Raw genomic sequence first — 26,400 nt, forward strand, 5'->3', positions numbered from 1 at the left:
GGCGGCGGCGGAGTGGGGGGGGGAGCGGGGGCCTGCGAGCCACCCCCAGGTGCGGCCCGGGCGGGGACCGTATTTACCGAGCGCCTGCTCCGTCCCGGCCGCCGGGCTAGGGGGGGTCCCTGCCGGGAGAGCCTGGGATAGTGGGGGAGTCGTGACATGCCAGCAAATGAGAGAATCCGGGGTGCCTGTAAGGACTGCAGAGATGAAATAGGTATCGAAGTAGAAGGCGCGCCGCTGGGCGGCCCTGGGGAGGTGGGGGCAGAAGGACTCAGGTCCAGGAGCTGCGTGTGGCTGTCGAGGCTTTGCAATGTTGACCAGTTCGACCTGAGATGCGGTGTAAGTGTGAGATGCGCACCCTGGGTTTCGAAGATTTAGTATGCAGATGGTCTCCTGAATGACTTCCTTAATCGTGCTCAACTGATGATATTTAAATAAAATGTCCTTACAATTTCATCTGTTTCTTTTACTTTTCTGATGTAGCTATGAGAAAGTGTTAAAGAGCCTATGGGGCTCACTTTATTTTTGTTGGACCACACCAGTCTAGACCTGTTCACTAAGCAGTGATCCTTTCTGCCCAACACCTTGCTCATTTCGTGGACAGCTTTTGAGCCTCTGCTAAAGCCGCCACAGAGTACAAAGACACTAAGACCCACTGGAGGAACTCAACCAGCTGTCTTACAGGGCGGTTGTGAGAATGGAGTGAGTTGATGTCACATAATGTAAAGAAGCTGAAGAGGAAGGCGACTGAATGGCCAGGTGCCAGATCTTCTCTGCCACGTTTGGAAATTTGAGCTTACTACTGAAGACGTTGGGAAGCCATGGAAGGAATTTCAGCTGGGAGTGGCAGGAGCCCTCTGTCCAGGATGCTTTCCCCAGCTCTAGATGTCTCCCTTCTGTCTTTCATCTCTGAGCTGCAATGTCTTCTCTTCAGCAAGACCTTTCTGGACCGCCCAATGGAAAGCAGTTCCCCAGTCTCTACATGGAACTTACCACGATAGTTTTTCTTCTTTATTTATGTATGTGTAGAATTCAAGCAGTTAAAGCAGGAACCTGGTTTGTCTTGTTCATTGCTCTGTCCCCCAATTTAAAAAACAGCGCCTGGCCATATTTAGCAGAGGTGTTTTAGAAAGATCCCTGGCAGCTATGAGAAGAATGGATTTCTAGAAAAGCAAGGCAAGATAAGGGATAACAGAAGAGGATTTGAGGGACGATAACCTGTTTTTGTATCGAGTCTGCAATGGACAATTCAAGGTAAGATGCTCAGTAGGCAGTTGTATACGTATGTGTAGAGCCAACAAAAGGTGAGGGGAAGAGAGATGAGTGACATCAGACGGTTAGGTAACTGAAGCTGTGAGAGTTGATCAGCTCACCCAGCAAAATGGACAGTGCCTAAAGCAAATGTGGGATAAGAGAACCTTGAGGAATAGCAAGGTTAAGGAGGCAAGGGGAGGAAGAGAAAGATCAGAAGGAAACCAGAAGTAGCTTGTAATGCCTTGCCTATGTCTTGTGACACTCAGCATTTGCACCTGGATTCTTTGTCCCCAATGAAGGAGCAAGCTTGCCAGCAGTTGAGGGACATTGGAATTACCAAGGCATATTCCAGGAGGAGTCCTTGACTAGTCTTGTTTGGGAATTAGTGGTATGGGGGCCCACTCAGACCCCCAGAGTTGCTATGAAGATTATTTTTTTTTAAAGATTTTATTTATTTATTCGACAGAGATAGAGACAGCCAGCGAGAGAGGGAACACAAGCAGGCGGAGTGGGAGAGGAAGAAGCAGGCTCATAGCAAAGGGGCCTGATGTGGGGCTCGATCCCATAACGCCGGGATCACGCCCTGAGCCAAAGGCAGACGCTTAACCGCTGTGCCACCCAGGCGCCCCGATGAAGATTATTTTAAACTAAAGACATTTGAGATTCAACAGATGTAGAAAGAAGCCTTCTTGGAGCTTCCCTTGTTTCACAAAAAGCAGAAATTTCTGGAAGTGAGGCTGCCATAGATCCTTTCTCTGGGGAAGTTTTATGGCCATGAAGAGAAAAAATAAAACGGAGGTCACTGGCACTTGCATAAACAAACATTATCACAAACTTCTGTATCTCATTCGTTCCTCCAGAAACCCATTTGTTCTTCCCACAGAACCCTTTTCTCCCACTTCCTCTCCCCTACTAAAGTATGTAACCCCCCAGCTTTACCATTTAGGGAGTCACTTCATTTCCAGATGCATGTGATGAACGTAGAGGGTTTTTTTTCCTCCTGTTAATCTGTCTGTTGTCGGTTAAATTTGCACTTGGGAAACTGAACCTAAGAGGATAAAGGAAGAGTTTTTCCTCCCGGGTAGTGGATAAATATCCCAGGGCATCGTTTCTCAGGTGGAACAAATTCAATCCTGTCCCATAGTCTCCCAGAGGTCCTTTAGTGGCATTGAGCTCCAGTCCCCCACAGCTATAACCCTGTCATTAACATGCCCTCTATTGCCTTCCTTTCCCTGTCTTACCTCCCCACTTCTCCACCAGTATTTCTTGAGATCACCTCCCAAATAAACCACTTGCATTCAATCCTTTTCTGTTTGCTTCTGAGGGAAGCCAGCCTAAGATATAAACCGATAAAGAGAGAGTAGAGAAAAACGAGAGTCATTCATGGACACACAGAGGAGAAAGTTTCAAGGAGATGGTCAGCATTATAAAATGCTGCAGGAAGTTGCCCTACAAAAGTGTTGGTAAACTAGGCAAGTTTGTTTTGGAGGTATAATGAGAAAAGGCAGACTTCTGTAGGCTAAGAGAAAAAAAGAATGGGAAAGCCCAGCTTTTTAAAATAAGTTATTTGAAAAGGTAAGGTAGTGATAAAATGATTAAAGGAAGACGTAAGATTGAGAGAGGTGTTTTATTACAGGAGAGGCAAGCACAGTTATATGACAAGTGAACGGAGCCAGTAAGAAGGAAAAATTGAAAATTTGACTAAAAAGAGGGATAATTCAGTGGGTGATTTTCATAAGGCAACTGGGAGAGGACGGGGACGCTGGAAGAGTGAACCTCAGACAGAAGGAGAAATACCTCTTCCATTTAGACAAGAGGAAAAGAAGCAAGGATGAGTACATAAAAAGACAAGTTTGTAGGCTTAAGAAGAAGTAGAAAAGGTCCAACAGCCATTTGTGTTGTTTTCAACAGAGAATGGGTGTGGAATCATGTGAGGAGGCTGGTGGAGGTCTAATACAGCTGTCCTGTGGGGATGGGGGAATATGGACAGGGAGGACAGGTGGGCGGGCAGAGGGCTTTGCCAAATTTGAATGCCAGGCATGCGTAGTGGTATTAATCCAAACTGCTCTGCTAATTGTCTCTAAAAGTACTCATGTTAAAAAATAAATAAATAAAAATGAAAGTAGTCGTTTATCAGAACAGAATTTGATGAATCCTCGGCTAGGTTTGCCGAATGGATGGGACATAAGGTCAAAGATTCTGCATGATTGAAGGTATTAACTGAAGGATCAGTCAGGTGTTGAATGGGCTCAGGGGTAGGAAAGGAAGGAAGACCAGAAGGGGCTGCATGTGGAGAGAGCAGATGTAGGAAATGTGAGAGCAAGAGAGCTAAAGGGCTCGGCAGAGGTAGGATATGTTAGTTTACAGTTTCAGAAAGAGCGGTTCTACAGCAGTTCTCACGGCAGTAGGGCAATGGATGCGGCCGCCTGGAAGTGAAGATGTTGAAGACAGAGGTTAGAGAGACCTCAGGCCAGGAGTGCCAGGTGGGCTGTCCATAGTCAATGTTTGAAGGAAGATGACGGACTTGAGTGGGGAGGTAGACTTCGAGCCAGAACAAGACTCTGACAGGAGTGGAGGTGGGACCAGGAGTATGTGCAGGAGTTAATGGGGGAAGGGGGGAGTCAGAGGGAAGGGGCAGGGACCGTTCCCTTAGAGAGGAAGCCTAGCAGTGTGGCTAATACGTGGGTTCTGGAGCTAGACTCCAGGGGTTTGGAATGCTCGTTCTGTTTCTCATTAGCCTCAAAACTTTGGCTAAGTTATCTGACCCCTTAGCAGAGGCCCAGATTCTGGAATCAGAAGTGTGTGATAACTGAATTATGGGAATAAATGAGCTTCATGAGGAAGCATGTTAAGGGAGAAAAAAAAAAAAGTTCTCAAAGCAGACTAGTGAGGAATGTAGAGTTTCAGGGAGCATGGGGAGATGCCAGGAAATGAGTGAAGAGGACAAGAAGATTCACAAGAGACTGGAAAAGAGAAACACAGAAGGATGAGATGGGAGTGGTATTTTAGGAGTCGAGCTTTTAGGATTCAGGCAGTTCCTTTTAAGTTCTGCTATGTCCTCCAACTCAGATTCCGAAGCTAGCTCTTAAACAAAGTGCTGACCACTCCAGGCACACTTGTCTAGCACAGACTTTTGAACAAGTCACTCCAAAGACTGGCACTAATATCACTGTTATAGCCTTCTAAATGAAACCTACTTGTTCTTCCCTGCTCTTTCCCAGCGGCGTCCTTCAATGTGGCCCCCAGTGGCTCTAACTACACATTTGGCACTGAGCATGCATTGCCCCTTATGGTAGTTATCGCTACAGTGGCAAAGGTAGGACTCTGAAATGGATGCCCCCTCACTCTCCTTCCACCATATGCTGGACTGAGGAGTTCCACCACAGAAATCTGCTAATGGCAGCTCTTCCCAAGCGTAAAACAAAAAAATTAAGACTTTAAATAGAATCTTCTCAAACATTTCTGAAAAATGGGGAGCCTTTGATGACAAAGCAACAAACAAATAGAACAAATAACTTATTGAAAAAATCCAATCTGCCTGTGCTTGGTTTACTAGCATTTTTGTGTATTTGAATGTGGGTGCTTCGAGAGCAATGGATTGGCTGTACATTATTTACACTGAGATCCAAATCCAACGGGTTTTACCTCCACTTGAATCAAATTTATGTTGCCATCTAGGTATCTTCTTCCTCTTTCTTTCCATCCAAAGCTTGGTGATTCAAAAAGAATGAGTGGAGAAGAGCTTTTGAAGGAGGGACTGATAGGGTATTTTTAACTTGTTTGTGCTTCAGCCTGGCCGTTCCCACCCCTGCGAACAAAGGAAGAAAGGCATATTCACGGCTTCCAGCCTCTCCTCTAAGCCCCGAGACAAAAGGTGTGCCAACCAACCATGGGCTACACCATCACCACCACCCTGCCTCTGACTGACAGCTCCTTGGTCATCAAGTCCTGGAATGAAAAAGCAGGAAGGGGCAAACACATCCTCTAGCCCCCACTGAATAAATTAGTGTGTGAAGCTGATGATCTTTTTGGAGATACCTAGAAATAAATACAGTCAATTCAGACAACAGGGCAAAATTAATGTTTCTTTATTGGATAGTTTTGAATTACGCTTGAAGAAGAAATACAACTCAACACTCAACGGCTGGAATGTAAACAGCTGAGCTTACTTTATTCAACACAATGTATCCCAGATATCCCCGTATCAAACACTCAGCTAAGTATCAGGAATGGTACAGTGAACAAGACGGGTTGACTCAGCCCTCCAAGAGCTTACATTCTAATGCAGAAAGCAGACAACCAACCGCAAGTTGGACAGATGCTAAACATGAACAAAGGAAGGCACACAGTGTTTTAAAGACCGGGGGTTGGGGAAACAAGCATCTCATCTACTCCACAGGATGACTCTTTACGGAGGGAGAGGTAAAAGTAAGCGAATCGGAGGATGTTAGACATTAACTAAGTCAGTGGTTCTCACTGTGGTATTTTGGCAATGGATGGGTTGTTGGCTTCAGAACCGGTGGGAACTATTCCTGGCACTGAGTGGATGCAGCCAGGGAGATGCTGCCCTGCGGTGATTGGGCTAGTCCCACACAACGAAGAATTACTCTGTATCCTATTCGCCTCTTTAATGTCCTGCTGGACATTTATGTAGGACCTACAGCTCGTCGGAGAGAATATCACTCGTTTTTCCCTCTCAGACAATCTGTTACCCTTATACCCGTTAAGGCAATTGCCCTCTTTCCCTTACCACACACAGAGAAGTGGTCTGTTATCACTCACCCGAACACTGATTTTCATCCTAGCGTCACCCAGACCTCTCATCTTTCATTTTCCTGTGCTTCTTTTTCAGAAGCAGCCTCGGAACGACTCTGAAATTCAAACCCATTCACTGTAAGTAGGAGTAAATATCTACTTCATGAGGTCGTATAGATAGCATAGTATGCCTGAGTAGTTACATACTGAACTCCTTTTATTTTCGTTACAAATTTCTTTCCTTCTGTTTCTCTGTTATGACGGAGTTGGGATGTTAAATGGGTTTTTAAAGAAATTCATGGGTGTAAGTAGATTGTATCGCCTAGGAGTCCTCTCAGGCCAACCAACGGGATGTGACAAGATGTGACTGCTCTGGAAAGGGTGAACAGATCTGATAGGGTTTATGGTCGCCCTGTAACTGTGGGAAGGAGAGGGTGCTATTGGCACTTAGTATATGAGAGCCAAGTATGCCAAACATCTTGCAATGTCTTGGACAGTTCCTCACAATAAGAAACTATTCTGCACCCTACACGAATTGTGAATGTCTCGCTAGACATTCTTGTATGACCTACAGCTCGTCTGCAAAAAATAGAATATTTCCTCATTTTCTCCATGTCGACAGTCTGTAGATTTTCTTGCATAGTACCTTTATTTCAACTAAGGCTATTTCGATATTTCTTTTACAAGTACTATCATATGCAAGTAAGTTATGCATCACCAGTTTTTATTCTAAGGTCCACTCCTATCCCTGCTTTTTCTTTTTCTCATACTTTGTATAAAGTCAATTTTGATCTTCTACCTTCTTGTACATTTGCTCATCATAAGTAAGTGTAAACATCTGACGACTTATTTAGGTCTTCTAATATAGTCGTGCCCAAGTAATGTACCTTTCATTTTCCTTTTATGCTAATGTTAATTTTAAATTTATTTCTGAAATTATATGTAGGCAGAGTATATCACAATTGGATTGCACTTTGAGGATAATAAAGCAGATGTTACAATGTAGTTGTCAAAAGAAAAAAAAAAGGCATGATCGTTGAGAACCACTGAGCTAGGGGAAAAGGTGTACCAAAGAATTCAAAGTAAGCCAGAGTGGCTTGGGTAGAAGAAAATAAATGACAGAGGGCAGGGAAGGGAGAAATCATGTGGGGCCATAATAATGATGTTGAACTTTATTCTAAAGGCATGGTCAGATGTGTATTTTTGAGGATTATTATGTAAAAAATGTTAAAATATGACCATTCTTACTGCTAAGTAAAGAACAACTCAGGAGGGGACAAAGAAATATTTAAGAAGGAAAATTGGACTTGGGAACAGCTTGGGAGAAGGAGAGGAAGAAGTCAAGGATGACTTCTGGATACAGAATACTAGGGGAGAAGGTGATTCGTTTGAAGGAGGCAGATCGAGAATTCCATTCGGGACATGTTGCTTTAGAGGCGTCTGTGAAATACCCAACTAGAGATGTCTAATGGGCAATCAGAGTTGGACAAATCGCATCTCTGAAAGCGTGAGAACCAAGATCACGGAATGAAAACTCCAAAACATACTACCATTTAAAAAAAAAAAAAAGCGAATGAGAGTAACTATTTGTGACAAGCCTCCCAGAAAATAACCCTGCCCTAAAAAAAATCTCTATACATTTGTTACTGGTGAAGTGCTTTAAACCAAGCAGTTGTGGCGATGTTTGTACTGATCTATAATCTGACAAATATAAAATCAACTCTAATACTAATTAACTTTTATAACATCTCTGCTGGCAGGAGCTATAACAGCAAACTTTGGTGAATGATACAGAATGTTGAAAAGGAACACTCGAAGGAAAGGCCTGATTCATGACAAGGAAAGAAATCTTAGTCCAGGAACCTCAACTGCTCTAAAAACTGACTGTACTACAATTCCACACAATCCGTTACATTTAGAAAAAAGAAGCCCCTTGCAGGTGTAAGACCTATTTGAGGCATTGTTCTCTTTGTCCTGATTCCATGCTCACCAGGAAACAAATCTCGCCTCCTGAAGGGGCCCAGCCTTCAGTAGGGACGGCCTTGCTCCTAATTCCTCGGTGAGCCTCATCTGCTACAGCGAACGACTACAATAGCACTCAGGTTTATCAGTCATGCTTCTGTGAGTCTGGTTATTGCAACTCAGACCCCCCACAATACAGACACTTCATGAAAGTTCAACCTGAAAACCTCTATAATCATATATTAGAATATAAATGTCTACTCTGCCATAATTATATAAAGAACCCAAAGGGGCAATTAACTCCAGTTGGCTGCTTCTCTCTGAGCCCCAGTTTTCGGCTCTTTTCATTGCGTTCCAGAGAACCAACCTGAATGGAGTCCCCTAAATAAACGCAGAGATAAAGTGATGTGTGCCCCAACTTAGTTTTACCACGAAGGTATAGTAGAGTTACATCTGTAATGGCATTTAAATTACCTTTTCTTCCCCCAGCCCCACATTTTCCTAAAAAACCCCCCACACACAACTTTCCATAATCGTCTACCCAAGGCGGGATGGTCTTATGTCCTTACTTCCATAGGCATTTTTAGATTTCTCCCAAATTGCCCAAATTAATTTTCTTTCAATTTAACCAAAACCAAACCATGTCATACAGTAAACGAAGAGTAGCTGGGAGAGAAACTTGTTGCAGTTACGGACGTTTTAGAAACCCGTCTTTCCCAGTTATATCTAAGACAGTGGTTTCCAAACTCTGTGACACCAATCGAATACTTTGGGATTTAAAAAAACACCACTGCCCAGCTCTCACACCAGAAAGTGATTTAATTGGCACGGGGTGCAATCTGAACATTGGACTTGTTAAAAAGCTTCCCAGATGATTCAAATGTATAGCAAAGTTTAGGAACCACTGATCTAAGGCATTTGGTAACTAGATGAGAAAGGTAAAAATGTATTGTCTGGGGCAGTCTGGCTCTGTAAGTGAACAAAAGGGTTATGGTCTCCTTTATGATGCTGTGTTCATCCCTTCTAACTAATCACGCAGGCTTTGTCTAGTTCAGTATATTCAATCACATATTCTGGGTAAATCTGATCTTTCTCGAAGATGACAAAAACGGAGGGATTCAACCTTATATCCACGTAGCTGTCATATGGTGGCGGGGGAGGGCTGGTGTTTCCCATCTCTCCTTGAGTAAAATCTCCAACCAGGACGCGAGCTACAAACATAACGATGTTTTTGGTATCACACTGGCAATTTTTATGGGAATGGATGGCATCTTTTGTGAAGTAAATTCCTAGAAATCATCAGAAAAAGAGAAAGGGTAAAGAATTATTATGAAAGAAGGCATGTCGCTTGTAAGCTTAGTTACATACCATCAGATGATGGGTGTCCCCTAAGCATGTGTAGCAACACCTTACTGATACTTAAAAACTTTTCTTTGTACTGAAAAAAAAATGTTTATTATGCAAGGAAATTTGAATCCAGTATATAACCCGACTGAAATAACCAAAACACTTGCTACTGTGCAAGGGGCTCCCAGGGATGGCATGAGCCACCCGCTACAGTGACCAAGTGATATCACAGCAGCCCAACTCATGCAAATCATGCAGGGTGAGCTGAACTGTAACTGGATGAATCAAACACACTCCAGCAGAGGCCTTTTTCTGTTGTGCACACTTTAAGGAACAGAGGTCATTTACTACTAATGGGAAGGTCCTAGAAAATGTGAAAGAGGGAGGTGCACAGCACAGCCAAACAACCGACCCTGGTAGACCCTTTCAGAACAGCTGATCTGTCTTCCTCCTCAACCGTAAAACAAGCCCTGCATCACTGAGGTCTCTATTTTTTTTTAACATTTTATTTATTTATTTATTTATTTATTTATTTATTTATTTATTTATTTATGTATTTGAGAGACAGAGCATGCACGCAGCGGGGGGAGGGGCAGAGGGAGAGCAAGCATCCCAAGCAGGACTCCACTCTCAGTGTGGAGCCCGAGCCAGGGCTCCATCTCACAACCCCGAGATCACGACCTGAGCTTAAATCAAAAGACTTGGGCTTCACAAATGAGCATTCCAGGGGCCCCTGCATCACTGAGGTTTCTATACACAGATCAACAATGCTTTCCTGACAAATTAAAATTTCCTATTTTCATTTTTGTCATTGCTGGATACTTTTCTTTTTTTTTTTTTTAAGATTTTATTTATTTATTTGAGAGAGACAGCATGGGGTGGTGCGTGCAGAGGAAAAGGGAGAAGCAGATTCCTGCTTAGCGGGGAGCCTGACACCACGCTTTATCCCAGGACCCTGCAATTATGTCCCAAGCCAAAATTAGCTGTTTAACCGACTGAGCCACCCACGTGCCCCATTTTTCTCTGTCTTTTTAAAAAGAAATCTGGGGGTGCCTGGGTGGCTCAGTCAGTTAATCATCTGACTCTTGATTTCGGCTCAAGATCTCAGGATCATGGGACTAAGCCCCATGTCAGGCCCCGTGCTCAGCAAGGAGTCTGCTTGAGATTCTTTCTCCCTCTCCCCTTCCCCCACCCCCACTGCTCATGCTAAATAAAATCTTTAAAAAAATTTAAAAAAGAAATGTGTATATGTTTGCAAATTCTGATTCTCTATGCAAAAGTTAATTAGTAAAATGGATTCATTTTCTTTATGGTAACAAATGCTTAATATTTTTTCATTTATCTTGTTTATTTTTTAATTACTGATTTTTTTTCTTTTTTATAATTTAGATGTTTGAATTCCAGAAATACTGCTTATGCTGACTAGGTCAGATACTGGATATTCTGGGTAAATGATGTTCAACGATATTTGGAATAAGAAATGAAAGTCCACCTATACTGAGCTACCACTTCCCGACCCGCTGTCCCTCCCAAACACAGTCCCTGACTTGGTGAAGATACTCTCACCTGTTTCTAGGCATTCACATACATATATAACACATTTACTGTGATACAGTTTGATGTTCTTTTATTTGTTCATTGATAGGATTATACTGTAGGAACTGTTCTGCATTTTTTTACACTCTAGTCCTAGAAATTTTGCTGTCACCCCATTTAACCTCACCTCATTCTTTTCAGTGGCTGCACAGGACTCCATCATATGGATGTATCATAATTTAACTCTTGTATTGATTAAACTGTAGGCTGCTTTTATTTTTTTTGCTATTACCAAGAACACTTTAAATAAATGCTTTTAAAACATCCTAGTAAATATACCTTTGAGAGCCTGTATACGTATTTCTATAAAACAGACTGCAAAACTATAATGGCTGAGCCAAAGGACATGAGCATATTACATTTTGACAGATATTACAAACTGCACTCCAGAAGCAGTCTAAAAATTTTACCAGCAATGGAGAAAGTCCCATATCTCCAAACCTTGCCAATACTGGATATCAACTATCCTTTTAATTTTTGTCAATACAAAGTACAAAAAAAATCTGATTTTAATAAGCATCTCCTTTAATACTAGCGGCAATAAGCATCTTCTCATATGCTTACTGGCATATTTCATATGCTCTTTCTTGGAACTGCTTTTCCACATCTTTTTTTCCTGTATTTTTTTGTTTGTTTGTTTTTCTTTTTTTACTGATGTGGGACCAAAACAAGCTTATATTTAAAAGACAGTGACCATATGGACCTTTTTATAATCTTACAAAGTAGGCCAGTAGACAATTGGAAAATGACCAAGGACACAAACGACAATCATCAACCCACCACAAGTCTATTGGGCCACCCACTCCACCCGTCATTGCCAACGACCCTCCTTCCTAGCTAGTTCCAGCTCCTCGGTTTTACCAGATGACCTACTACAGACGTACTCTATACTACTCTGCTATCCCCGAGTATAGAGGCTGTACCTTCTTTTACTTTCAAAGATTTTATTTATTTATTTATTTGAGAGAGAGAGCACACAAGTGGGGAGAGGGGCAGAGGGGAAGAAGAGGGAGAAGCAGACTTCCGACAGTGCAGGGAGCCCGCCTCAGAACTCGATCCCAGAACCCCGAGATCATGACCCGAGCCGAAGTCAGATGCTTAAGCGAGTGAACAACCCAGGCGCCCCTGTGGCTTCTTTATTTCTATTTTGATGGGCACCCACTACAACTATATCACACTACCCGTACCTGTGCATCACAGTACAGTCATAAGTCATTTCTAAGTCTGCCAAGAGCCACTCCTCATGTGTCAATTTCTGGAACTTCTAAACAATTAAAGCTATTTTGTCAGGAAATCTTTCTAAAACATATACTCTTCTCTGATTTAAAAAATAGGGGCGCCTGGGTGGCACAGCGGTTAAGCATCTGCCTTCGGCTCAGGGCGTGATCCCGGCGTTATGGGATCGAGCCCCACATCAGGCTCCTCTGCTATGAGCCTGCTTCTTCCTCTCCCACTCCCCCTGCTTGTGTTCCCTCTCTTGCTGGCGATCTCTATCTCTGTTGAATAAATACATAAAATAAAAAAAAACATTTTTTAAAAAATAGAACAAGTCATTTTGCCCTTTCTTTTCCTGATGCGTCAGATGTAGATATTAATTCTGATATATGATATTACAACTAGGGATGCCCTGTTGAGTTACTGAGGGGGACAGAGCCATTTACTCTTATACTGATGATCTATACACGGTATGAAAGAGAAATGTTAAGTTGTGTTTGCATCTTGCAGATCATTCCCCCTCTCATTCTCCACCTAAAACTGCTAATTTTCTTCCTGCTGCCCACCTCTAGCGTCTCTTTACTCCCACTCCACACTTGCTGAGCTGAGAAAAAAAAAAAAAAACCACTGTTTTGAAATAAGACTAAATGATTCTGAGAGGCTCCCAAGAAAAAACATACACAATCCTCAGTATAGGGATTTTATGACAACAACTTAGGCTACTCATAACACAGTTGTTCACTCCTTCCGATTCCAAGTTATCTTTCAGAAAGTGAATCTTTCCAGATAAGTGAACTCCACTTATGCATGTAAAAGGTGTCAAATAAATAGTATGGAGTTACTGGTAAAAATATATTTGACTTAAAGCAAATGGAATAAAATCAGCAGACAAAAATTTCATCTGTATTTTTCTTGAGTGTACATTTTTATTGCTTGATAAAGCCATAAGACCTATTTGCAACATTCAGAGATAGTTGTGCATATTTTAATAGCACTGAGTTGCTTTTATATTTGTTAAATTATTTTTTCCTATTTTGTAATAAAGTCTCAGTACTGATTTGATTATTCAGCTATTTTTTAAAAGATGTATTTATTTATTTTAGCGAGAGAGGAGAGAGAGCATCCACCAAGCGGGGGGTGGGAGGGGGAGAAGAAGAGAGAGAGAATCTCAAGCAGGCTCCACACCCAGAGCAGAGCTCGACCCGGGGCTTGATCTCACGACCCCAAGATCATGACCTGAGCTGAAATCAAGAGTCGGACACTTAACCGACTGAGCCACCCAGGTGCCCCAAACTATTTTTTTTAAGTAAGCTCCATGCCTAATGTGAGGCTTAAACTCACGACCCCCAGAGATCGGGAGTTCCATGCTCTGGGCCAACCAGGCACCTGAGCTGAGCAAGCCAGGCACCCCTATTCCGCTATTTTTCCTTATCAGTGGTAACCAAATGAAAGCAAGTGAAGCCAATGACAAAAGATTTTTTATACAGTTATTCTAGGTGTTTGGAGGATATCTTTATCATTCACCATTCAGAAAAGAGTAACCATTACCCTAAAGAACTGATTTTTTTTTTTTAAAGATTTTATTTATTTACTTGACAGAGATAGAGACAGCCAGTGAGAGAGGGAACAGAAGCAGGGGGAGTGGGAGAGGAAGAAGCAGGCTCATAGCACAGGAGCCTGATGTGGGGCTCGATCCCAGAACGCCGGGATCACGCCCTGAGCCGAAGGCAGACGCTTAACCGCTGTGCCACCCAGGCGCCCCTAAAGAACTGATTTTTAAAATGGATCATCAGTTGTTTTTAAAAATCACTTTTATATAATCTAGAATCTATATTTGCTTAAATGAGCCAACCCTAAGACCCAGCCTTATAGCACACTCTCCTAAAACTTGGACTCCATCTTATTGCAAACACCTCTTATAAGTGATAGATTCCCTGAACCCCAATATCCTCTTCATCCCTTCATCCTTCTACTTGGATCTAGGCCACCCTCATTCCTGGCCTGAATCTTTTTTTTTTTTTTTTAAGCTTTATTTATTTTGGTGGGGGGAGGGGCAGAGGGACAAAGACAGAGAGTCTTATGCAGACTCTACACTGGGCACAGAGCCCAAGGTGGCGCTCGACCTCGTAACCCTGAGATCAGGAGGACCTGAGCTGAAACCAAGAGTAAGTCGCTTAACCAACTGAGCCACTCAGGCACCCTGTGGCCTGGACTCTTAAAACAACCTCCCTACCTACTCTTTCGTCCAATAGGCTTGGTCCTGCCTCTCCTTTCTTATGTGCAGCCAGAGTTATCTGCACTTTCTTCTCAAAGCCACTGGTGGTTTGTGATTGACTCCTGGATAAAATCCCTCCCCTTCACATGGCTTGCAAGGTGTTTCAGGATCAGACACTACCCTCCAGCTCCAGCCTCATCCTTTGTCATTGCCACCAGACCTTAAATGTCCTGTGCTGTCCACAGCCTCCCTGGCCTTTGTCAATCTCCGTTCTTCATAAACACTCTTCTCCCAACTGTTTTGTTTTGTTTTGTCTTGTTTTTTTACCTAGCTAGCTTTTGTTTGCCCTAGAGGTCGTATTTAGACTTCACAATATGCTGTAATCTACTTTATTCATTTTTTCATTTATTTAGTATAGCTGACATAATGGGATAATATTGTGCTTTTTCTTTCTTTTTATAATTCTTTATATAACCATCTTTCATTTTAGCCAGACATATTCTTTGACTCAGAGAGAATAAGAAATCACTGGAAGGAATCTATAAGGAGAAAGAAAGAATCATGGTCAGCTTTTGATAACCAAAGGATCTGGACATGCACTGCAATAATGGGCTTTATTAACTAGAAAGAACTCTGAATACCAGGGAAAGGGACCTTCTTCTAGGTTGGGAGTCCCAAAGTGTGAAGTTGGCTCTAACTGGGTTATTCAGGCATCCTGGGCTCCAGCATGCTGGGCCCGTCAGGGATGACGGAGAGGAGTCCAATGGCAGAGGAATGCAAGTGTCCCACTTCCTGGCTAGAATACCAACATTCCAATTCTCTGTGGATTCTTCTGGGTTTTCTACACAGCCACTCATATTATCAAAAATAACATCTTTGTTTCTTTCTTTCCAACCACTGAGAGGTACCTGGGTTGAGGATTTTGGGAGATTTATATATGTCAATGCCTGCAGCACCCTGGATCCCAGGTATTTCCCCAGCCTTATATGCCTCCCCTATGGCCTCCTAAATCCAGTTTTTAACCAGGACCAGTCCTTCTTTGCTTAGTTACGCCCCCAAACATGTGCTTTTTTTTTTTCTAATTTCACCCTGCTTCCACTTTTTATCCAAATCGGAGTTTTCATCATCTCCTCTGACTGCAAAGTTGAGTGCCATTTACCTAAATGTTGTTCTTATCCTCAGTGCGGACTGTTCAGCAGGTTGGCTCCCACATCCCAGCTCTTATCAACTCTCCAACTAACCTGCCTTCTTCTCTGATCCTCCATTTCCCATCGGATGCTCTCTTCCTGCCTCCAATTTATCAAAGGCAACCCAGAGCCCTCCTACTGTTCCAGGCACATTTCACTCTCCTGATACTCTCCTTAACACAGTCATATGCAAAATCGTGCAGCTAACAGCCTAACCAGAGAGGTTTCACATGTGCAAGAGGGGGGTTTTGTTTTCCCTCAGAGAGGACCAGTATCTCTGAAGTCTACCACTTGGCCTCTTTTAGAACAAATGCCTGAACTTTTTTAAGATTATGGGCGCAATGGTTCATACACATCTATCTAGCCGGGGCTAATACCATCACAGATGATGGAAGTGGAAAATTGATATGAAAAATAAATACGAACAACACAAAAACATCTTCTAACTCCAGGTAACAGGAGGCAGGCCAGGTAGAAGGATCACCACCTTCTCAAGGGAGGGTGCCGTGGGCAAAAGGGGCACAGTTCCCAGACAGACATCTTGCCCCCATCTGTGAGAACTGCAGACTCCAACTTAGTCTCTGTTTCACACCACTCACAGGGGTTTTTCTTGGCTATCAGGAACTCTCCTCTTTCGTTAAGTTAAAGAAGTGATAGTGAGTGAGTAACATTATCAAACTATCAAGATATATTTCAAAGGGTTTCAGAGCCCTTTCATGTACAAAACAGGAAAAACAGACTACACACCCATGCATGTCACTATCAGAGCCAATGAGGGCCAAAACCTAAGAACACGTATATACCATATTCCCATTTTCTACGATAAATATTCCTCTGAGTTCTAACATAAGAGAGACGTATTTCACCCAAGGCGGTCATCCCGCTTTCTCCAAACATTTCTAGGTCAGTTTTAGTGAGGCATTTTTTAAAGTTTACTTATTTATTTTAGCAATCTCTACACCCAACATGGGACTTGAACTCACAACCCCAAGATCAAGAGTCGCATGGTCTTCCAACTGAGCCAGCCAGGCGCCCCTTTATTGATGCATTTAAACTTAATGCACATGAAATTCTCATCAAGTCATTCCCCTGCTTAAACTCCTTCATTAGCTTCCCATGCCCTCAGGGTCAAGTGTCAACTCTTTCCCGTGGCACTGTATCTTACACCACTTGGCGCTCACTCTCCACAGGGACTCTGAAACATAGATGACCCCTCCTGTGCCTTTCCTTGGAAACACCTCTCCAGCCAGGTTAGGTGTCCATAGGACCTGTTCACTCCCTCTGCAGTAGTTGCACATTTGCCATCACTTGATTAATGATGGGAAGTAATTTTGGTGGGGGCCATGTCCACTTTGTTCACGCTATGTCCCCCAGTATCTAGTGTATTGAAGGCACTCAAAAATATTTTTTGGCTGACTGATTGGTTTCTTGCTTTCCGCAGTGTGTGTGAATTTAATCTTCATTGTGTGAATTGAGCCCACTTTGAAACTTAATATACTATTAATTTTTCCCTTAAGATGAGTGATTCGTTGTGTTTGCTTATTTTAAGAATTACACGGAAGGTACAACCCAACACCAAAAAACAATCTTATTAAAAAATGAGGGCGGGGCACCTGGGGGCTTAGTCTATTAGGCATCTGCCTTCGGCTCAGGTCATGATCTCAAGGTCCAGGGATGGAGCCCTGAGGGCTTCCCGCTCAGCGGGGGAGCCTGCTTCTCCCTCTCCCTCTGTCCCTCCCCCTGCTCGTGCTGTCTCTCAAATGAATAAAATCTTTAAAAAAAGGGGGGGCGCGCCTGGGTGGCACAGCGGTTAAGCATCTGCCTTCGGCTCAGGGCATGATCCTAGTGTTATGGGATGGAGCCCCACATCAGGCTCTCCGCTATGAGCCTGTTTCTTCCTCTCCCACTCCCCCTGCTTGTGTTCCCTCTCTCGCTCGCTGTCTCTATCTCTGTTGAATTAATAAATAAGTAAATCTTTAAAAAAAATTTTTTTAAATAATAAAAAAAAAGAACCCATCAGTGGCAACGGCAGGCTACTTGTAGTGGCTTCGCAGGGTTGTACTTAAGTCAGGAAGAGCCACGGGTAGAAGTGAATAGTAAGGTAGACAATGTAGCCAACAGGTCAAAGCATGTATGAGACTCTTCCATCCTTCCACCTCCCAAAAACCCAAGACGGGAGCAGGGCTGATACAGCACTCAAGTCCCAAGTCAATGTACTACTCTAATTTGGGCCGTTAAGGTTAACATGAGCTTAATTCTCCATGCATGCAAGAGCCCACACATGCTGGTTAGTACAAAATCATGACTTACACCACGTAACTGACCCTGAGTTATAACTCTACTAGTTAGGCTTCCCTAGTCCAGCACAAACCTTTTCCATATTTGGTTTCACCACCAGTTCCATGTAAGATCCAGTCAAAATTATTCTCACAGATAGACTCCAAGTGCATGCGGCTTGTTGCATAAAATAGGATTTTCTCCGTTCTGTTGTTCATCTTCATTTTTTTCCTAATAGAGGAAATGTGAGACTTAACGCCCAGAGCATTCCTCTCCCACTCTGGTTAATGACATTAATCCCAATAAAGTCTAATCGTCTTAAAATTGGATTCCACCCACTTTCAGAATGGAGCTTCTAACACGAATGCACCAGGTGCAGAAAAGTAAATTTATGAGAACTTTTAAATGATAGATACATTAAATCAAAGAGTTGTAATACTGAAGCCGAAAGAGAGAAGTTCGAGTTTACAAAATGAAAAAATATCCAGACACTGAAAAACCTCTTGACTGTTAAATAAACCAATGAACAGATTTTAAAATATAGCTCTTAACTGATCCTTTCAAACTTTATGTTAAAACAAAACAAAACAAAACCTGATAACATGACCACCAACCTTTCAAAAGTATCCAAGAGCTTTGTATTCTTGATCTTCTTTATCTTCTCAATCTTGAAATTTTTCATGGAAGCTTTGAAATACTCACTTATCATGGAATATTCCGGACAGCGATTATCGATCTCTAACAACTGAAAAATTTTAAAAATAGGTAAAATGTGAAACAGGAGACATTTAAAGCATACTATATCCACACGCATGGCCCCTATGCCATGGAGTACCCTTGCCAGACTTCTGGTAGCAGGTGGGATAAGCTGGTTGAGGGTTTCCACATCTGGAGGTTCATTTTAGTAATGAACTAGCTGGCACTGGCCCATCAGCACTGGGCCCATCTGTGCAGGCTGACTTAGGGCTAGCATCATGCTTAAGGGCAAAGGGACGCCCCTTGGAGGTGTCAGATTTACTCTAAAGACCTGGTGAGTTCCTTGCCTAAAGCTAGAGCAAGGCATCCAAGCAGAGAGGCCTACACCCAAAGCTGGAGCACGACGTGGAAGCTAAGTGATGTAGGAGTCTTGCCCCGTCCAAGTTAGGTGATGAGGTGAGGCAGTGTGTATGCTCCCACAGAAACCTGCCTTTTAACTCCAACTAGAGACCAGGTGCTTTTACTCTCTGACTTTCAGGTTTCTCATCCAAAAAGTGGAGATGATGGTATGTATCTATCTCATAGGGTTGCTGTAAGGATGCGCCCATAAGAGATTGTGCGTGGCTGGACAATGAGGTGCACCGGAGAGGGCAGCTGCTCTCTGGGAGGGTAACACAGTTACCATTTGGAATCTTGACCCAAGAGTTTTACAGAAACCATTCATCCTTTCATCCAAACAAATACACACATTTACAGCTAAGTACTTTCCCCCCACTTTAAACAATTTACACACTAAAAAGTAAAAACCAAGTACCTTATATCCACTCAAACCAAAGTCCCACTGAGAATGCAATGTCGAAGTTAAAGGCTCTGACGGGGTCTGTGCCGGCTGACAGCTACAAAGAAGAGAAAGAACTTACTTCGTTCCCTGTTCCATATGCCCAAGTTCTATCCTGAAATTCCAGCCACTAAGCCAAGGTTTCCCAGAGAATTTTTTCTTTGTACTTTATTTTGGATTATATTCCTGCATATTCCTGGTACAGATGTACTAGTAATCATGCTTTTTAAAAAATGCAGTCATTATTCATAATTTGGTAAGTGAATGTGATTTTCCCATTGATTTAAAATGCAAAAGCATTCATTCTGTTTTAGATTTCTGCTCAACCTTCAGAGGACCTAATATGTGAGCATTAAGATATCTTACAGCATCTCTGTGAAACAATAAACACTAAGGCACAGGGGGAAGGAACACCGAGGCACAGGGGGAAGGTACACCGAAGCTCGGGGGGGGAAGGAACACCGAGGCACAGGGGGAAGGTACACCGAGGCACAGGGGGAAGGTACACCGAGGCACGGGGGGAAGGTACACCGAGGTATGGGGGGAAGATACACCGAGGCACAGGGGGAAGGTACACTGAGGCACCGGGGGAAGAATCCTGCTGTCTTTCCTGTACGAACTGTATTTCAGAGTATAGTTACCCAGGAGGAAAAAGTCTTCTTTACAGACAATTCACAGCTATTAGTTTCTTATAAAAAAGTAAAGGAGGGGAAATGTAATAGATTAAGAGCCTTAAGAGACAAATCTACCAAATGCAAATGTATATACCTTGTTTGGATAAAAATTTGTATAAATCAACTACAAAAATGTCCTGCTTGACTTTACACCCGCCTTGAAATCTGTTTTATGTAACCACATATCACCCCGGTGTGGGGGGGAATCCATCTCCAAAACTGTTCATGAACGATGTAGTTTTTACTGAGTTTCATGAGCAGATGGAGGAGAGGTGGACTTCCTGCTCGCCTACCCCTTCGGGCACACTGTCCTGCTTCACGAGCACAGACAATGCTAAGGAAACCACTGTGTAATGCAAGCAGGAAGATTTCAAGAACACAGATTCAGGTGTAAGCTGCTGACACCCGCGGCTGACCATCTCAAACATCTGCCGGTAGGCAGTGCTTCCCAATACTTACTTGAACCCACTTTTAATCTGCTGCACATCCTTGTAAGACATAAATGCTGGCCTTCTGACAACATCTTTTTGGGTCCTGGAAGCTAGGTTTGTTTGAATCATGCCTTTAGAGAGAAAAAGGAAAATAAACAAGAACCGAGGATTAGTCCTAGAAAACGATGTCCTGTTATTTTTTGTAGGCTACACAGCAAATATTCACGACTGAACTGTAATAAGTATGAATAGAGAAAATCCTTTCGGATGGGAATTGGCCATGATTAAACACTTATATCCTTCACTGCCCTGATGCTAAGACCCAGAAAACAAAGACGTAATGAGACTAGCAGTCCACAATTAATCTAATCTGTAAATCAAAGCCCGATCATAAAGGGAAGGACTAGGGCAGCCAGATAACAAGACATCATCCAGGTCAGCTGCCCTAAACCAGGCATCAATGGTTAGGGGTTGGAATGTGGTAGCTAGATCTTGAAGGATTTTTGTCTATCAAGTGTGAAATGTCATTTCCCATTCATGCATCTTACAGACCCGGGTCCAAGCTGCAGTCAGAGGGAGCTCTTGAAAAAGTAAACCATCTGGGGCGCCTGGGTGGCTCAGCCAGTTGAGCACCGACTCTTGGTTTTGGCTCAGGCTGTGATCTCAGTGTGGTGGGATCAGGCACTGCATCGGGCTCTGTGATCAGTGGGGAGTTGGCTTGGGATTCTCTCTCCCTCCTCCTCTGCCTCTACCCTTACACACGCACTGGTGCTCTCTCTTGGTCTCTCAAATAAATAAATAAAATCTTTTTTAAAAAAGCAAATCCTCTTACATTGCTAGTGAAAGTATAAAATGGCACAGCCACTTTGGAAAACCATTAGGCAGTTCCGTATAAAGTTAAACATGTAGCCCTACGTGATCTAGCAATCTCACTCCTTTGTACTCACCCAAGAGAAATGAAAACTTACACCACACAAACACTTGCATTTAAATGATCCTACTGGCATTATTCTAATAACCAAAAAGTGAAAACAACCAAAATACTAAGCGTGAATGCATAAAAACAAACCATGGTGTAGCCTTACAATGAAGCATTACTCAGCACTGAAAAGGGAAGAACTATTGGACATGCAACAACATAGATGGGTCTAAAAAACATTCTGAGTGAAAGAAGCCACCCACATGCGGAATATATACCACAAGATGCTATTTATATGATGTTCTAGAATAGATAAAACTAACCTATAGTGACAGAGAGGAAACGGGGGTGGGGAGAGACCGACTGCAAAGGGGCATGAAGAAACTTTTTGGATTTATGGGAATGTTCTAGATCTTGTTCAGGATAGCAGTTGCATGCAAAAGTCAGCGCTCATCCAACTGCACACTATTGGATGCATCTCAGGGCACCTGGGGGCTCAGTTAGTTAAGCATCTGCCTTCGACTCAGGTCATGATCCCAGGGTCCTGGGATCGAGCCCCACGTCTGGCTCCCTGCTCAGCGGGGAGCCTGCCTCTTTCTCTCCTTCTGCTGCTCCCCCTGGCTGTGCTCTCTCTCTCTCTCAAATAAATAAAATCTTTAAAAAAATGCATGCATTTTATTGAAGCAATCATGCTTCAGTATAGTTGATGCAAAGTGAACAAAAATAAACAAAAGATAAAATGAAATGGTGCACAGAGCCTGGGTGGCTCAGCTGGTTAGGCGCTGGACTCTTGATTTTGGCTCAGGTCATGATCTCAGGGTCAAGAGATCAAGCCCCAGTCTGGCTCCAGGCTCAGCAAGAAGTCTGCTCTACTCCCTCTCCTTCTGCCTGATCCTCTCTGCCCTTCCCCCACTCGTGCGTGTGCACACCCCCCCAAAATAATTAAATATATCCTTTTTAAAAAATGAGGTGGTGCCACAACTCTGCTCCAAACCTTCTTGCAGCTCTCATCTCTTAGACCTTCTCACTGTTCTTTGAAACCGCCAGCTTGTCTACAGTTCACAGTCTTAGCGCCAGCCCCTCCCTCTCTTGGGGGCCCTCCTTCCCATGTGCACAGGCTGCTCCCTTCCAAAGGTTCCTCCCGGGACAAAACTAGATGCTCTCCTAGGGACTCCTCCAATTCTCTGGCTTCTTCATCACACTGCTTCACTTTCCCCAGAGCTGTTACCACTTTCAGAAATTGCCTGATGCCCACACCTAGAACAGTGCCTAGCAACAGAGCCGGCACTCCAGTACTAGTTTAATGAATGTCAGAATATAAGAAATAGGAAAAAATCACCTAGAATACCACAAACGCCTCTGAACTAGTTTCTATGAACCAAGTGAACAAAATTGCTGGTCAAATTTCTCCTGATTCGGAAACAAGGTACGTTATTGATTTTCCACTCTCCCCCAACTTTTCAAATTGCCAAAACAATAGAATAAAAACCAAAGAAAAAAATTTTGATTTAAGCCATTCTTAATTTCACCATCCAACAGAAGAGATGTCCATTTCTTCCTATTCTCTTCTGGTCTTGGTCTACATGCATACATTGTTGCATTTACCATGCATATTAAACTTTTTTTAAAAAACTTCTCATTAAAAAAAAAACTTTTCATTTGAAACACAGCAGCTAAAGAGAAAGGCACAAAAGCATAAATTGGGGTTTTGTCTTTTTCGTTTAACAACATAAATTTTGCTTTTACTGTGCAGTTTTCATAATCATAATTTTTAAGCAGTTCTCCATCGAAATTTAATACCCCAATTGCTTTGGTCACTATGCTACTACCCCCACAGGCTGTTCCTCTACTGTAGTATGTCAAACAGGCTTTACTAAAGATCTTCATGCTCATCGCTTTTTTTTCCTTCTGGTGAATTATTTCCTTAGAAAGATTCTTAGGAGAATGAAAAAAGCAAGCTTTTTTTTTTTTTTAATTTTAAGTAGGTTTCATGTCCAACATGGGGCTTGAACTCACGATCCTGAGATGAAGGGTTGCATGCTCTACTGACTAAGCCAGCCAGGCACCCCAAAGCAAGCATATTTTAATATCTCTTGATATGTAGAACCAGATTGCTTTACAAAATACAGTAGTTGGTATAAAGGTCTTTCAAAGCTACATTACTTAATACACAGTAATTGGTACAGGGCCCAAACCTCAGGCACCACCTGGAATGTCAAGGACCCAAGAAAGTCTTTATCTCTTTCAAAGCCCCTGCAGGGCTGATGGAGAAAGGGCAACCATCTGACGTATGCAGGGAAGTGTCCCAGGGGTGCAGCTGATGGGACAGCACATTCAGAGGGAGGGCGGTTCTTGCCCTGGCTTCTTACTAACACAGATTGCTAGAAGCTAAGCTGAAGGCCTTTCCAGGGGGGCTCAAATGAACATGCTGGAAGGCAAAGTCTTTAGAAAAGCTGACAGATAAAACCAATCACCTAGATGATGAAGCCCCAACGGAACAGCAAGGTTCTACAATTCTGAAGACACAGATGGGCCCAAAGTCTCTACTGCTGTCAGAGCCGAGGTTCTCGAGCACAGGCCTCTTGAGAGCCGCTGGCCCCCGCCCCATCATACCGTGTGCCTTGCTGAAAAGATCCCTGATCCTCAGTACAGCATGCATCTCCCTCTGCTCCCGCCCCCACGTGGACACCGCAGGCCAGATCCGAACGACGGGCACCGCTGCCAAGCGCAGAGTCTTACCCACAAAACTCAGCTCGTAGTTCCGCGAACCCGCCTGAAACGGCACAATCCCCCTTGGATGGCACAGGAAGAAGGACTCCAGGTAGGAGGAGTCGACGCTTGAAACTTGCTGACGGTCAGCCTAATTAAAAAAACAAAAAACAAAAACAAAAGGTAAAGACACTTCCGGGTAAGCTTTTAAGAAATCTCTACCATTATATCCTATACAATTGTATTTTAGCCATGGGATTTCCACAGGAACACATCTTGCCTCCCAAACCAGATTGTAAAGGCTGCCGGGCTGGGGCCAGGTCACACGGTCTTGTGGCGTCCCCACCACGGCGCTAGAAGAGAACAGTCTACCTTGCAGGAATGGACCATGCTTGGTGGATGCCTGAAAAATGGAGCTCTTTGCAATGTCCTTTTTACACCTTCTGTAAAGTAAGACCCAAAGCGTACAGAGCCACTTATACCCATGGTACGGAAATCACATCTGCCCTCGCTGCCTAACAGAATCCAACACTCGGGCATGAAGTAGAACATGGTAGAACATCGTTCCTGGCTGTTTTTACACCATCACGTGTGAGCAAGCAGTTTCGAGCTGTCGTAAAAAGCAGGGAAGCTCCGATGAGCATACCACGGTCCAAATGGAAATGACCTCCCCCTTCTCCTCTGTCCTGAACCACGCTAAGCAAATAAAATGGACTGCCCCCCCCAGTTGGTCAACAACACTGAAAGAGCCCTTGGATTTGCCATTCACTGTGGCTGTAATGAAAGAGGCAAGGGACACCGCCCCAAAAATGTAAGTATAGAATCTCTGGTCTCAAGGCCTGTACGATGGTCTGACCCTCAGAACTGGGTGGGTAAACAATAGTGTGTTGATTTTAGCAAGGAGACAAGCTAGGCCACCATTCCACTGTCCACACCCTATGCAGGGGTGGCAGACCAGGGCAGACTGGATGTAAGCCCTAATAGCAGGGGTTCCCAATATTTAATGGTAAAGAGAGACTTGTTCCTCATGATCTAGAATGTAGAAGCTAATGACAGCAAATTCCCAGCCGGTGGCAGGGAGTTGTTCTCTGTCCCTTTAATGACACTGTGGGCTCTGCAGCTTTCAGCTACACCCACCCCCTCCCTCTTCCCCGGTGAACAAGCCTGCTGGATGTAAGGGGAGGGGGCCGCAATGAAAGCCTCCAAGGAAAATGTCCTGGATGGAGAAGGGCCTGAACCAGGTCTCTCTAGCCTGGGGAGGACTACAGTGAGGGTTGGGAAGCTGGGTTCAGATATCTGCACACAGTGCAAAGCGGGAATAAACGAGAATGGGGTTCAGAAGGAAGAACCAGGACAAACGGCTGGCAGTGATAAGGAGGCTACCTTTAGCGGAACTTTCTGAACAACAGCACCCAACGCTTCAGTTACACCTCGAAGAGGTTTGCTGCAGCAGCTGCTGGGACATCATCTACCAGGATAATTGTAAACAAGGCTGCCATACTCATCGGGCAGCAGGAAATGAGACTGCCACGATTAGATGATGCGGGGCTGAGTCACACGCCTTTCCCGGACCCCAAAAAACAGCTGACATGGGCAAATGCCTACGAACACAGGGGGTGGCGAGGCAGACCTGTCACCTCTGGGAACCCTAGGAATCTCTGTCCTAACCTCCCATTCTGACAGCCAAAGTCCCATACCCTTCAAATGCCAGCTCAGCTCTGCAGAACCCGGTTCCTGGCTTCAAGGAACCTACCAAGCTCTAGACCAAGGCCTTTCACACTTTGTGTGTGAATCATAGGGAATCATGTTAAAATGCAGATTGAGATTCAGGGATAGGGTTTTTAATTCTGCATGTCAAAGAGCCCCCATGGTGCCAATGCTGCCGGACCAGACTTTTGGGTCTAGATAAGTGTTGTCCGCTGGAACTTTCCGGAACATTTCACTGGAAATATTCTGTTCTCCTGTTTGATAGCCACATGCCACATGTAGCTGTAGAGCACTTAAATGTGACTAGTGTGACCATGGAACCGAAGCATTCATTTTATTCAAATGCAATGAATTGAATTAAAATGAAACAGCCACTGCAAGTGGCTGGTGCTTGTCCTACTGGACAGAGCGAGGCAATTCCAGTGTCTGAGCGTTTGGACAGCCCAGCGTGCCTCACACTTGGTCCCTCCTCGGGCCCTTCCCTCACACTGTACACTCCAGTTCTGAGGGAGCAAAGGAGTGAATGAGTGATGGGGCCTTCAGTGATTTATTCTCCCAAAAGACTTGAATGTGCATCTCCATTTCAGTGTCCAGGCCTTGGCTTTTGTCCTGTGCCCACAT

General features: G+C 43.7%; 1 protein-coding gene across 4 annotated transcripts in view; it reads right to left on the bottom strand.

Moving 5' to 3' along the window:
- Positions 1 to 1,914: 1,914 nt before the first annotated feature.
- Positions 1,915 to 26,400, bottom strand: part of ZC3HAV1 (zinc finger CCCH-type containing, antiviral 1) — a 61,865-nt gene continuing 37,379 nt past the window's right edge. Inside the window, exons 8-15 of one of the 4 annotated variants that reach the window (XR_004618876.1) lie at positions 24,103 to 24,223; positions 20,473 to 20,575; positions 19,316 to 19,397; positions 18,420 to 18,550; positions 17,900 to 18,036; positions 9,092 to 9,257; positions 4,897 to 5,059; positions 1,915 to 2,299 (exon numbers count right to left, since the gene is read on the bottom strand). Coding sequence is in view for 3 of the 4 variants with exons in the window: in XM_011218312.3 (XP_011216614.1) it covers positions 8,992 to 9,257; positions 17,900 to 18,036; positions 18,420 to 18,550; positions 19,316 to 19,397; positions 20,473 to 20,575; positions 24,103 to 24,223 (840 nt within the window). In the remaining variant the exon portion in view is untranslated. Of the gene's footprint in view, positions 2,300 to 4,823; positions 5,060 to 5,323; positions 9,258 to 17,899; positions 18,037 to 18,419; positions 18,551 to 19,315; positions 19,398 to 20,472; positions 20,576 to 24,102; positions 24,224 to 26,400 lie in introns of those variants that run through there. The other 3 variants (XM_034637782.1, XM_034637777.1, XM_011218312.3) reach the window with 3 other exon arrangements.

This window comes from Ailuropoda melanoleuca, chromosome 1 (genome assembly GCF_002007445.2).
Source record: "Ailuropoda melanoleuca isolate Jingjing chromosome 1, ASM200744v2, whole genome shotgun sequence".
Taxonomy (NCBI): Eukaryota; Metazoa; Chordata; class Mammalia; order Carnivora; family Ursidae; genus Ailuropoda; species Ailuropoda melanoleuca.